Source organism: Penicillium alfredii (assembly GCF_028826965.1).
Source record: "Penicillium alfredii strain IBT 34128 chromosome Unknown utg000004l_segment0_segment0, whole genome shotgun sequence".
Classification (NCBI taxonomy): Eukaryota; Fungi; Ascomycota; class Eurotiomycetes; order Eurotiales; family Aspergillaceae; genus Penicillium; species Penicillium alfredii.
The window spans coordinates 776,400-790,027 of record NW_026622701.1 but is presented as its reverse complement, the minus strand read 5'-3'; the positions used below and the strand labels follow the sequence as shown (position 1 = coordinate 790,027).

General features: G+C 51.1%; 5 protein-coding genes across 5 annotated transcripts; 2 read left to right on the top strand and 3 right to left on the bottom strand.

Annotated features, from left to right (window-relative positions):
• Positions 1–2,255: 2,255 nt before the first annotated feature.
• Positions 2,256–2,773, bottom strand: NUU61_001937 (uncharacterized protein; the record flags this gene model as incomplete). Its single annotated transcript, XM_056652519.1, is given in 2 exon segments — positions 2,256–2,357; positions 2,372–2,773. 2 exon segments carry the CDS (start codon positions 2,771–2,773, stop codon positions 2,256–2,258), a joined length of 504 nt encoding a protein of 167 aa, XP_056513586.1.
• A 1,060-nt stretch (positions 2,774–3,833) lies between these two features.
• NUU61_001936 (SPX and EXS domain-containing protein) lies at positions 3,834–7,175 on the top strand (the record flags this gene model as incomplete). Its single annotated transcript, XM_056652518.1, has 7 exons — positions 3,834–3,847; positions 3,906–3,960; positions 4,024–5,511; positions 5,564–5,707; positions 5,763–5,936; positions 5,995–6,084; positions 6,135–7,175. The coding sequence occupies 7 exons, from the start codon at positions 3,834–3,836 to the stop codon at positions 7,173–7,175; spliced, it is 3,006 nt and encodes a 1,001-aa protein (XP_056513585.1).
• Positions 7,176–7,459: 284 nt separating this feature from the next.
• On the top strand, positions 7,460–8,419 carry NUU61_001935 (Bax inhibitor-1 family protein; the record flags this gene model as incomplete). Its single annotated transcript, XM_056652517.1, has 3 exons — positions 7,460–7,606; positions 7,684–7,754; positions 7,825–8,419. 3 exons carry the CDS (start codon positions 7,460–7,462, stop codon positions 8,417–8,419), a joined length of 813 nt encoding a protein of 270 aa, XP_056513584.1.
• A 729-nt stretch (positions 8,420–9,148) lies between these two features.
• Positions 9,149–10,937, bottom strand: NUU61_001934 (uncharacterized protein; the record flags this gene model as incomplete). The annotated part of the gene is made up of 5 exons (XM_056652516.1): positions 9,149–9,940; positions 10,004–10,232; positions 10,302–10,656; positions 10,742–10,824; positions 10,876–10,937. 5 exons carry the CDS (start codon positions 10,935–10,937, stop codon positions 9,149–9,151), a joined length of 1,521 nt encoding a protein of 506 aa, XP_056513583.1.
• Positions 10,938–11,386: 449 nt separating this feature from the next.
• NUU61_001933 (uncharacterized protein) lies at positions 11,387–12,342 on the bottom strand (the record flags this gene model as incomplete). The annotated part of the gene is made up of 3 exons (XM_056652515.1): positions 11,387–11,905; positions 11,976–12,217; positions 12,291–12,342. 3 exons carry the CDS (start codon positions 12,340–12,342, stop codon positions 11,387–11,389), a joined length of 813 nt encoding a protein of 270 aa, XP_056513582.1.
• Between the last annotated feature and the right edge of the window lie 1,286 nt (positions 12,343–13,628).

The window sequence follows — 13,628 nt, the reverse complement described above, 5'->3', positions numbered from 1 at the left end:
ATTGCAAGTGCCCTTTGGATGGGGACATTTGGTGAGGGGACGTCCGGCCTTGCGCACTTTTCTCATAAGTCGGTCGAAGTGTTGGCATTTTGAAGCACGGTGGCCACGAATACAAGGCTCGCTAGTGATTAATGATAGTATTAGCCAGTGCACCGTGGCATTTCTAAGCGAAATTCCTTACCAAGACCACTTGGCTCCTTCTTCGTCAAGAGGCATGGTTGTAGGTTGAGAGTTGTAGGAAGGACTTCGATCTCAACAAACGACAGGCGCATAAGACAGTCGTGACTGCAGAGTAGATATGATTTGCTTTTCATTTCTAAAGCCTGCCAACGAGGATTCATCATCACGCCATTCAGGTTCCGCCATGAGTAATGAAAAGGAGTCCAACCAGGTCTCGTATCGATAGAATAGCCTGCACGGCGCAAATTCAAAGACGATATATTTCATTCATCATTCAGATCGGCTTCGTTGCTAGCCCATGTAATGATCGACTGTAACGATCGACTTGGCAAAAGTAAATAATAGGTCATGCAGTGCATAGATAACCAGTTGATCGAAGGGGTGGACATGGATGTATCGTCGTGATGGATTCGACGATATTTCGGCCGATAGGGTGTTCTGCTCCTGAATGCCTGACTTCTTAGCTACTCACTATCAACAGATCTTATTCCACAATTTACTGTTTATGCAACTTAATGTTTATTTCAGTCTTATATATCGTACATTTGAGACGAACCGCTTTGAGGGTATTTGTAAAAACTTCCCACACTTGATATATAGACTTTGTTGCTCTAGACTGTATGTGCGGTATATTCTTTGCTTCTAACATTCTTCTCATTCATCTCTTGCAGTAGACATAAATACATTAGTTCCAATCAAAATCTATGCATTAAGCCAAGGATCAGAGAGTAGTTCCTTTTCAGTCGCTCGATCCTCTGGCTGCCATCACAGTAGTTTCGAAATGAAGCGCAGAACACCTGCCTCTCTTCCCCTTCGATACCCTCAAGCTTATTCTCGAATCCTCGCCCTTTCGAAATGAGCTCTGGAAACCTAAATTGACCTGTTTGAGAATTAACAAGACAGACTCTCTGGTGATGGCATATTATAATAGAATATTACCATCGTCATAAAAATATCGCGAGCTGTGCCTTTCTCGCTTGAGCAAGTCAGCTGGCGGAGGACCAATCAAGGAGATAATAGAAGCCAAGCTCTTCTTGACGTTTTCTAAAACAAAAAAGTCATTGACAGAAATCCGAGATAAACAGTGCAGTGAATTGACAAGTTGCGACCTATATGACAGAGTTTATCGAGGCGCTTTACCTCCCCGTCACTTCCATTAAACTTAACACCATGGCATAATGAAGTGGCCAGCGCATGTGACATGATAGTGCGTCTGTAACTCGCGTGTGACCTTACATGCTCCAGGGTTGTCGAACAATCCTTGCGTACCCACGGCCCTGTACGAAGCATTACGAGATTGAAAACGAAATAAGAAACATAGCAAGGGAAGTGGTTTGGCAGGGAAGGATTTTGTGTGATAGCTCCATCTGGAAAAAGTGATCGTAGGACAGAAGAGACTGTTGTATTAAAAACGACATTCAATGCAACGAGCTCAATAGAGAGAAACTCGTGCTAGGTGTCTTCTATCATTCGCTATCACGAACTCGGTCTCCAGGGGATCTATGGGGAGAGAATAAGGTTTTCTTGCCCATATTCAAAGGAAATTGTAGAGCAGCTTCCATATTCACAAAGGAACTGTACAACGTAGCAGTCTGCTGTGAGTGGGGTGTGTTAATGTGGGCAAATATTAACTATCAAATGGGGCTATTCAAAGAGCAAGTTTGATTTCCTGAGGGGTCCGTCGAAGCTCGAGATCAACAAGCCATGATGGTTGTATCGGGAAATCTTCCGCGCCTTCGATGGCAGCGTTAATAAAAAGTGTTTGGGAGCCCCGTTGCATCGGATTTGGAGCAATGACTTGTAGATCCAAACTCCACGGAGCCGTCCCGCTTTCTCTTTGAATTTGGAGAGGCGGTCTATTAGGATGGAGTTTCCGTTGTCGATACCAGTCGGATGAGAAGGCTTTGGGCTGATTTTAGGGCGCCAGGTGACAAGATTTGCACCCCAGGACTCATGGATATGACCGAAGCAATGCATCCGGGGCCGAGCTCGAGCTACAGCTTTGAAAAGAAATGGACAACCTGCCCGCTCGCCAGAGTGGCCATAATCCATAATGCCTTTTGGTGGACCATGTGTTACCACGAATCCACGTCACCAATAGAAAAGTCATGGGCGTTGTTTGGACGATACTGAAAACCCCAATCACCAAGGGATGGTGTGTATGGACTGGCGTAAACCTTTAATGATGCACCATTCTCGAGGTGAAGAAGTGGGTGCCTTCATCCAGGAAAGTGATGCCAGTGTCCTCGCTGAGTAGCCGTTTTGTCTCTACGTAGGAACCGTAGGTTTGTTCAACCTCTCGAGGATCCAAGGGCGGCTGAACTTCTGCCACTTTTCTTTGGAATTCTGGAATATACATAGTGAAGTCATGATTCCCTGCTATGACCAGCTTGAGTGGCGCATTCATGGCCTGGAGTAAGCGGATCGAGGCTTTGTATTCATCTATAGTGGAGTTCGTGGTGACATCTCCGCAGTGAATCGCGGCGTCTGCATATTGATACGAGACCGAGCCTGGCAGACTGTCCAGTCCGTGTGTATCGGAAACCATCAGAAATCGGGTCTTGATGTTAGCTGACATGGTGGCTTCTTCCATTTCGATGAGCTCAGTTGCTAGAAGATCTGCAGGTGAATGTTTTGTGGAAAAGCGCAGCATCATTGACGAAAGTATCGAAGATAACGCAGATGACTGAATTCAGGCGTCAAGAATGTCTGTCGCCTCAGGTGGAAACAACTCCACATTTGGTTAGCGTTGGTGATCGACTGCAGGCATGGTGCCTTAGGCCCAGGTATGAGCCTTGGATGGATCCATGGATGCCTCATAGATGCTTGAAGCCAACAGAGTGAATTTTCGATAATTTTCCTTGTTCTGAAAGAGCTGGAATTACTACCCTTTCGAATATGCTTCTTAGAGCAGATGTACCGCGTTTCATCTGCGACAGTGTGGAAAATTCTCGCCTGACTAGTAATCACCATGAGAACCCGCCGACCAAACATTCCAGCTTGGCGCATTCCAGGACAGTTGTAGATGCAGACCCTGAACCTACCCGGATAGACTCCTGAAAATGCCCAATCCATGCGATGTAACAATCACAGGGCTGCAGATTCGGCGCAGCGTGTAACAAACCCGCTGTACGATGCAGGGAAAACGAAGGACAGTAGAAGTCCACGTCAGGGGAGATTCTGGTCATGTGGCCTGGAGTCACCGGAGATTTGGCTATTGGCCAATCAGCAATTGTGCTGACCACTGGTGCCTGAGGTTTGAAAACCGTGAGCTCATCCGGGCACGTGCTCCTATAGGGCTCGCTGATTGTTGCAATGGACGTACCGGGTACACGCCGTTCCTATGTTGCGTTCTGCTCCACTGGAGTACCGACTACGCAGAATCCGGGTTCCTTGCTTGGCTTCCCCCCCGTGGGATCGTCGGAATTTTATTTGACTTTAGTTCAATTTTTTTCTTTATCTTTATTCCTATGCTTCCGATCTTCCATTCGCTTTTTGCTTCTTTCACCTTCGCCAGTTCTTTCTCATTTCTCTTCTTCGGTGGCAGGTCCACCGATGCTGGGGTGGACTGCGACCATAGCCGGACCCCTCTCACCCAGCTTATTTAACAGTCTAGCAGCCGACCATAGCTATGCCCCGGTGATTTGTTCAGGATGAAATTCGCCAAGTGTGTTCCTCCCCATAGCGCAGCAATATGCGACATTCCTGTGGCTGACTCGATACAGAGAGCTGGAACAGGAGCTCGTTCCCGAATGGCGGGCGAAGTATCTCGACTATAAGGTACAGGCGGCGCCACATCCAGGTACCAAGTCATCGCTCCGCGTTAACTTTCGATGTATCTAGAACGGCAAAAAGAAGGTTAAGGCCATCACTCGCGCCCTCCATCGGACGCATCGCGGTCCTCATACTTCGGCCATCCGACCGCCTGTCGCCCACTCCCATGTCGCGCCAGCTGGAGTCAGTCCGTCCGTCTCGGATAAACACTTGGATGCGACAGAGCCAAACAATCAAGCGACCCCAAACCGGAGTAGCGCCAACCCGCCGTCGAACCCGCGTTCCACCCCCATCCCCAAAGCTGAACGGCAGCCGCTCCGAACCCCTGGGTCACGATTCTCGGATACAGTTGGGAGCTATGGGAGCATCCTAGCGACCCCTCCTCAACATGAGCTGGGGTCGGAGGATGCGGGATCCTTCGAGCTCCCAGACCCGGCCATCGACCCGGACGAGGAGTACCAGCCGCCTGATCAAGGATCTGGTCGTCGCGGAGACATTCAGACTCCGTCGCCGGTTATGGCCCGACGCGCCACGTTTGGTGCATCGCCTGCCAATCCCGTGGCGGAGAGCCCGACATACCAGAGCCACCAGAGTGGGACAGTCGTAAGGGCCAGTTCGACTCGGCGGACATCCCAGCTTCTCCGACGTGTTTTCTCAAATACCGATGGCGAGTCGCCTGGGAAGCGATCGCAGACTGAGGCGGTCTCCGAGGTTGACAAGCGCCAGGATGAGTTCTTCGCGTTCTTGGATGCCGAGCTGGCCAAGATTGATTCCTTTTACCAGATGAAGGAACAAGAGGCGACAGAGCGATTGCAGATTCTTCGCCAGCAGTTGCACATCATGCGAGACCAGCGCATCCAAGAGGTTTTAGCTGCCAGGCGGGCAGCCAAAGGGGGTGGCAGGCAAGCGCATCACCGACAAAATGGGTTGGGAAAACTCAACGGTGCTCGATTGAAGGACACTCTTACTGGCAAGACGCGGTTTGGGAAGAACTCAGAGGCGTTGGCAGAAATGGCTACTCCCGGACTGCACGCGAGAGATCGAGAGTTTATCGTCAATCGCAGGGATTTTATGCGGCGGCAGGACCCACCGAACAACGAGGTGTCCTATCGCTCGGCTAAGCGCAAACTAAAGCACGCCCTGCAGGAGTTTTATCGTGGGGTAGAATTGCTCAAGGGATATGCCTATCTCAACCGGACGGCGTTTCGCAAGATTAACAAGAAGTACGACAAGGCGGTCAATGCGCGACCTCCGCTGCGGTACATGTCCGAAAGGGTCAATAAGGCGTCCTTTGTGCAGAGTGAAGTGACCGAGAGCCTGATGGTGGCAGTCGAAGATTTGTACGCCCGCTATTTTGAGCGTGGGAATCGCAAGATTGCAGTCTCCAAGCTGCGCCACACCATCAAGAAGTCGGGTGACTTCTCGCCCAGTACGTTTCGGTCTGGTCTTTTGTTGATGGCCGGAACCCTGTTCTCTATCCAAGCCTTAGTGTACGCGACACAGCATCTGCGCTCGGCAGAGAAAGCCAACCAGGTCCGGACTAGCTATCTACTTCAGGTCAGTGGTCCCATATCTTCGCATGGCGAACCCTCTTACTAACCAAAAGTAGATTTATGGAGGATACTTCCTGATCACCTTTCATGTCTTGCTCTTTTGCTTGGATTGTATGATTTGGACCAAGTCGAAGATCAATCATGCATTTGTTTTTGAATATGATACCAGACACACCTTGGAGTGGCGTCAGTTGCTAGAGGTACGAACCCTTCTGATTCACCTGACCTGGGATATCCATGCTCATGCTGATGTAGATTCCCTCTTTTTTCTTCTTCCTAATGGGTCTTTTCATGTGGCTCAACTTCTCCTGGATTAATGCCATGTACACCTACTGGCCGGTCGTTCTTCTTGGCTTGACGGTTGTCCTCGTTTTCTTGCCGGCTCGAGTGCTCTTCCACCGGAGTCGCAAATGGTTTGCTTTCTCGAATGTGAGTGATGAGTTTGGTGATTATGGTCACTTTGATCCAACATTGCTAATCGGCGCAGTGGCGTCTGTTGCTCGCTGGCATATACCCAGTAGAGTTCCGTGACTTTTTCCTAGGAGACATGTACTGTTCTCAGACCTATGCCATGGGGGTAAGTTTGCCAAATTCTCTTGCCACTGGATTTTACTAATCTCTTCTCAGAATATTGAGCTATTTTTCTGTCTGTACGCCTCGTACTGGGGCTACCCACCCAAGTGCAACTCCTCCCACTCGAGGCTCTTGGGCTTTTTCCAGAGTCTTCCTTCAATCTGGCGAGCCTTCCAGTGTATACGTCGGTATACCGATACGAAGAACGCGTTCCCTCATCTTTTGAACTTGGGCAAGTACATTTTCGGTGTCCTTTACTATGCTACTCTTAGCATGTACCGTATCAACCGACACACCCGCTTCCAAGCCTCGTTCATCACATTTGCCCTGCTCAACGCCGTCTATACCTCTGTCTGGGATCTCATCATGGACTGGAGTTTGGGTAACCCCTACGCGAAGCATCCGCTCCTCCGAGATGTGCTAGCATTCCGCCGAGTCTGGGTCTACTACGCAGCCATGCTCCTCGATGTGGTGGTCCGATTCAACTGGATCTTTTACGCCATTTTCACCAAGGAACTTCAGCAGTCTGCCCTACTCAGCTTCATAGTTTCCTTCTCCGAGGTGTGCCGTCGCGGGGTATGGTCGATTTTCCGGGTCGAGAACGAGCACTGCACAAACGTGCTCCTGTTTCGGGCTTCGAGGGATGTTCCTTTGCCTTACGATGTTCCTATCTCTAACACAGCAGCCCCCACACTCGATGGCGCCCAGGCACCTGAGGACATGCAACTGCAAGACCACCAGCAGCAGTATGTGGGTACCCCGTTCATGTCGCCTGGCGATGTCGAGCATGGGACCCCGTCAACGTCCGGCCAACATATTCGGAATCGGCGCGCATCTTCTGCGCGTGGAGGCATTAGTCGGGTCGGGACTATCGTCGCTTCGGCGCACGCCCAGGACTTTGAGCGGCGCCGACTCCCATCCTATCTGTCCAACGCGGATGTGGGACGTGCTATGTCACCCGGTGCAGATGATACAAGCGACGAGGACGATGAGGTGGACTTCGTTACGGATGATGAATCTGGGTCTACTGGGCATGATGCCCGTGAAGACGGGCGGACGACTCCCGAGCGATCAATAGGTCGCATTCTTGAATAAATAATACTTGGGCGGCCTTTTACAGTAGAAGTATTTCTTCTTTCAAGCTATAGATAATTCAGAATACATATACCTTGCCTAAACTCACCCTTTCTGAATGCATCCTTAATCGCTTTTAATATAGATCGAATGCACGTGATCTACAAACGTCACATGGAAGTTGCGCCCCCCAGTCATCATGGCGTATCTCGCATCTGCCTTCCTTTCTTCCTCCTCCATCGCTGAACCAAGAGTGTCCATCGCATTTCTACTTTGACGGATCTTGCTTGTCTTTCGACGACATCATGGCTGCAAACGCCAGATACACCCCCGCCGCTCAGCGGGACTCATTCGAGGATCGACCATACACCCAGCCCCCGCCGTCGTACCAGGCCACCTCGGATTTTGCAGAGCCTCGAAGCGAAGGCGACAATGTACCAGACGACTTCAAGGTATGTCTGACAATCACTGGGTCGCTAGACGGTAAAACCTGTTGATGGACGATAAGCTGACCTTGAGCGTCTGCTAGTTCGGCGGTACTGTGGCGGAGGGGACGATTGATATTCGGATGCAGTTCGTGCGCAAGGTGTATTTCATCTTGTAAGTGACCAAGAAAGTGTGATGTTGTCTTTATCCATCAAGGACAATTCTAACGACTAAATACGTCTAGGACGGTCCAAATCCTCCTCACCACGATCCTCAGCTCCATCTCCTTCTTTAGCAACAGCTACCGCACCTGGATTCAGTCCAACTTCTGGATGGTCATAATCTCGGTCTTTGGCGCACTTGGTTTCATGCTGGCCACCTACTGGAAGCGCAAGTCCTACCCGGCAAACCTACTCTTCTTGTCTGGGTTCACACTACTGGAGGCGTACTCGATCAGCGTGGTAGTCTCGTTCTACGATGCGCGGCTAGTGATACAGGCGTTGGTTCTGACGCTGGGCATCTTCGTCGCCCTGACGCTGTTCGCCTGCCAGACCAAGTATGACTTCACCCAATGGGCGCCTTACCTGTTCGGCGCGCTGTGGTTCATGATCCTATTCGGGTTCGTTTCGGTTTTCATGCCGTTCTCCGGAACTCTGGAAACCGTGTACGGTGTGCTCGGCGCCCTCATCTTCTCTGGGTATGTCCTTGTCGACACCCAGCTCGTCATGCGCCACTACCATGTCGAAGAGGAGATTGCGGCCGCCATCTCGCTGTACCTTGATGTGCTTAACTTGTTCCTGTTCATTCTTCGCATCCTCAACGGCCAGAACAACGATTAAACGCTAGCAACTTTGAGAGGGAAAGCGTTTTCCAGGTTATCCCAATGTCGGGCGACGAACTGACCTCGCATATTGGACAAGCAAGCTTGGATGCTAGGATGCTCCGCGGAGCTGGTTTCTTGAATTCAGGTGTCTCTTTTCGCTTCTTATTGCCTCGCTTGAGAATCCTGTCTATGTGTCGTCTCTTTTCTTAACTCGTCTTCGATATCTTTCAGTGGCTTAGTCTTTTTCTCACGAATTTAATATTTCTTACTCAAAACTTTACAATCCGCCTTCTTTTCTAGCTGGAAGCTCGGTTCCAGAAATGTGCAGTTGTAGGAGTATTGTTCCATGGAATTATATTTCCCATGCGAGTGACGAGGGACTGGCAAGACAGACCATGTAGCATTCAAGATCAAATTGATCTATCCAAGAATGAGAGTAGAACAAAATCTCAACACAAGGAAATAGAGAAGCAGGAATGAAGACAAGACTCCCGACGCCTCGCACGAACGATTCCAAACCAAAAGCAATTATCAAAGCGCGGCTGTGCATGCAAAGAGTGGGATATGGTGAAAGACGAGGAACATCTAGGAATCACAAAGCAAGGGCACTCTCTCATCTTGCTGTGGTATACAAGAAAAGGAAAACATAGATAGTTTAAAGCATCAGTCATCCAACGGTATATTGTGCATGGAAGACCAGAACAGGGCAGACGGGGAAAAAGATAACAAGAGAGGAAGAAACATGTTAGTGGGAGGCGACAAAAAAGGTGTTCGTGATCAAGCAGACAACCATGACCAGAATCCCGTAGCCAACCAGCGCCAGACTCAAACGGCGCAGCAGGGTGCGGCGCCAGTGGCGGGTGCGGCGGAGGAGTAAGCCGCTGTCGGTCAGGGAGCGGGTGAGAGAGCCCTCGCTGTCATCATCAGTGCTGTCGTTTTCGTCGGAGAGATCATCGGCCGGCTCGTCATCCCCCTTCATTAGGCCGCGGTGGGTGGGGGAGTCTGGCGAGGAGATCTTGTAGTAAAACAGCCCCGGGAGAATGAAGCTAATACTGGTGCTGCCCGTGCTGCCGACATAGGCCAGTACGGCCTCGAGCGAGGACACGGTCATGGCGACAATGTAGCTTAGGATCAAGATTGTCGTGGTGATCACCGAGAAGCGGATGTCTGACATGGGTTCCGGGGTGCGGTTCCCTCGTGGGCCCAGCAGTGGGTGTCTGTGCGGCGAGTCCTCATTGCCGCTAGGCTTTTGCTGTGGTCGCCATTTCAGCACTGCGTCTACCGAGGCCCGGCATGGATGACATTGCAGCGGATAGGAAAAGACGACTAGCATCACAATTGCGGCGCGCCCAATGGTCGCATACACGCCGGGTGGATACATGCCGACGATGTTGCCACCGACACTGTTCCCAAACGAGAGGTAGCCTGTAATGGCGACTAGTATATAGGTGGCCGCGGCGCCGCCGATACTGGCGAAAACAACACTGGTGGTGCGGAAGTGGCTGTTGTTGCCAATTTCATTAAGAATGGAAAACATCTTTGGAAAAAGGGTTAGTTCATTTTGACCAATGCCACACAGGAATAGGAATCCTGAGCTTACATTCTGGTGGCATGTAAATGCAAAGACGATGACGGGGAGGCTGCTCAGCGTCGCGATGGGGCCTGCCCAATGGATTACACGGACCGGGCCCCGATCAGCTGTCGTATCTCCCTGGACAAAGTGATAGACGACCAAGACCACCAGATAGGCCATCGACACCAATGCCGCAATACTAGTATACTTCAACGAGTCGAGTCGACGCAGGTAGGAGAGAGGGATCACAATCAGCCTAGAGTCGCACAGAGTCAGCATATTGAAATCATTTCCTCTCTCTCGGCGTTGGCGTGTCTTGACACACATAAAAGCTGTTACCCAGAACTGGCGATCCCCCAGGAACTCGTGGGGTGGCTCGCCGCCAACAAAACCTTGTACGACGCCCGGCATGAGATCACCGATGATAATGAGGTAACTCACGCCGACACCAAAGCATTTGATCGCAATTGCGGCGTCAAACACCACTGCAGCATTTGGGTAGGTTAACTGCGACAGCGCAAAGAACGAGGCGCTGCCCCGGTCGAGATACTGAGCACATCGGGACTGCAGGTAGAGGCCGAATCCCGCAGTCAGCCCCGACCACAGGACCACGCAGACCCCGAGGACGATTCCCATGTGGGAAATAGCGAGTGGCATCGCCAGTACTCCGGCACCGATAACTGCAAGCATCCCATACTGTCAGATCTCCAGCATCTCTAAAAGCTCCATGTCGTATCCCATGCTGTATGCCATGGCCACACTCACTGGTATTGACGAGATTGATCACGCTGCTAGCCCAGCTGGCCTGCCCAGCGACACCCCCTCCTCGTCTCCCTCGACCTGCCCGTCTATTCCGACTGATCAGCCATAAACTTGAGACAACTCTCAGTCAGACGTACCGACGCAGACCACTCTGAGGACCCCCGGGCGGGCCGACCCCAACGGTCGCCTCTTCTTCCATGGTAACTGCGAACTGGTTCTTGGAATGTGGTTATCGGTGGAATAAGATGGGCGTGCAAAACATAATAGCGACAAGTAAGTGTCAGGGAGGAAGGCAAGAAGAAATGCGCGAAGGAAGAGGGCAGCTTTGGAGGAAATGACAAGTGGAGGTCTTATCGCCCACATGATCGATAGCCGCATTGCTCATCTGGCGCGCGGATGAGCATTTGCCTTGCTCGCTACCACTACTCGATACCTACCATTCAATTACTATTCTACCTGATAATTTTACATCGATCGGTTGACCTCAAGCATGTGCATTCCTAATGACCGCACTATGACTACGCCCCCCATCCCTCCTCCGACAACAGCTCAAAGGTCTCGTCTGCCAGAGTCTTGTGATCCGATACTGTGTTTCCAGCCCGAGTCCCAGGGCCGGGATCGTTGAATATATTGACCTTGCGGACCGTCTTAGAGACTTCCAAGATGGTCCCTCCCTTTCACAGGGAACTGCGGCCCCTGACCCGTCTGGTCCCCGATCGTCTCGCTCACCTGGTCCTGCTGCACCAGCGCCAGCATCACGGTCGCTACCTCTTCGGGTGTCACCCACTCATCACTGCCATCCACCATCTTCAGCTTCTCGGGGTGTTCGGTCCACAATGGGGTCTTGATCACACCTGGGGCCACCGCTGTGACACGAATCCCCAGGTCCTTGTCGAGGTTGGCCATTGACCACACAAAGCCGTTGAGGGCATGTTTGGAGGCAGCATAGATCGGAGTACTAAAGACCGGATTCTGGCCCGCAACACTGGTGATGTGCACGATGTGTTTCGGGCTGCCACTGGTGCGGTGTCGCAGGAAATGCGCTATCGCCAGCTGCGTCGTGCGGATCGGGTGTGTGATATTGATGTCTAGTGTTGCGTAGCGGCCACCACTGCGCGAGTCCTTGCTCACAGCGGACCCTGGCGGGCGCCAGAAGTTACTCCAGTGCTGTGGCATTACCCCATGCTCGGTCAGTATAGATAGTAGTCGGTGGGGACTAGTTTTGGCTGTCACGAACCGGCTCGAAGACTCCTGCTCCCGGGCATACAATGTCGATTTCTCCAAATTCCTTTTCAGCCACTTCGAACATTCGCTCCAGCTGTTGCCAGTCCGTCACGTCGGTTTGCTGGAAAATGGCTCGTGCCGGCGCAGCTGTGTGCTTGTCAACGAGCACCTGGGCCTCGGGGCGCAGGCCCAGGTCTGCGATTAGGACGTTGCACCCATTATCCAACAGCCGCTGGGCGAAGCTGAGGTTGATACCTAACGGGCAGTCAGCATACCAATCATCTACGCCATCTGCAGAAGTATACAACAGCATCTCGTCTAGACCTACCGGAGCCTGCTCCAGTCACAATAGCAGATTTTCCTTTCACTGAGAGAGCCATGTTGTACGAGTCATACCAGTGGGATCAAGTTGATCACCAGCGGGGGTCATCTACTCTTTTTATGCCCAGCGGTGGAACTTCCGGCTGCATTGCTCGGGTTGTCCCCATTCCCCAGAGGGGGATCTAGCCGATGCAGCAGACAGGTTGGCCGAGCCCGGCACAATCCCCGAGATCTACATTGCACTATCCAGCGATTGTGTTTGGATGTGCTTATATTTATATCTCAGCTGATTGCAAGGGCCCAGAATTGCTACAATTATTTTGACTCTTCTCTGCCCCCCGACGTTTTTAGAATCTATGCGCTGGCAGATAGCTGGCAGATATGCAAAGGAGGGGACGTAATAGTGTCCCACTTGACCGAGCGGACTAACACCGAGTGGATCGCTGGAGCACGAGGGGCTCGGCTTTCCTTTTCTGCGTGGCGTTATGGGGGTGGAGAACTGATCCAGCGGGGGGAAGATCTTTGCTGGCAAGGTGGTCTGTAACTACCCTTCATAGGCAATTATCACCACGCAAAGTTATCTGAAGTTGAATCGTTACCACCCGACCTGAGTGTCGGAATAAAATCGCAATGATCACGATGATTTTATGCCAAGGAAATACCATGGTCTCAAAATTCTGACTCGGATCAGCACGACTCTATGGATCACCCACTCGACACTTCTCCAGCTTTAGGCGGGTAAATTTCCCAATTCGGTAACAGTGCCCTAATCCCTGGGCCCTTCGGTCATAACATAGACATCATGGCCATGTGCCCATAGAGCCAGGTGTAACTTTAGATTTATTTCTTGGATCGCACTTGCTTGTCATCGAGCCTCTGCCCTATTTCCAAGAATCCATGGTCTGTGCCGCTAACTACCAATATTTGCCCAAGAACATTGCCAAAAGTTAATACGTTACCACGTTTCAAAAGGCCCCATACTTTCAAGGTCGTCTTATCTAATGTGACAAGCTTCAAATCGAGGATCTTCAGAGCAGTAAATAGACCTAAATCACGTATGTTTCCCAGAAAGCTCCTCTTGTTTCCATTGCGGGTCATTGTAGATCCAGTTGAGTACCCCCCCCCCTCCCTGTTGGGTTCTCATTTTCGATGCTAAGTTCTTCAGGTCAATATCTGTCCGGAAGAAATAAGTGCATTATACGTGAAGCCTAAGTAAGGTGAGTTGGAGTTGAAATATTCAGACGAGGTCTTTCCCAGCTTCCTGCCAAATATGCCTTGCAATCAGCCCTGGGTCCCCTATAATTCGCCCAGATCCAGTATCTTATTATGCGGTAGATTGCTCAAA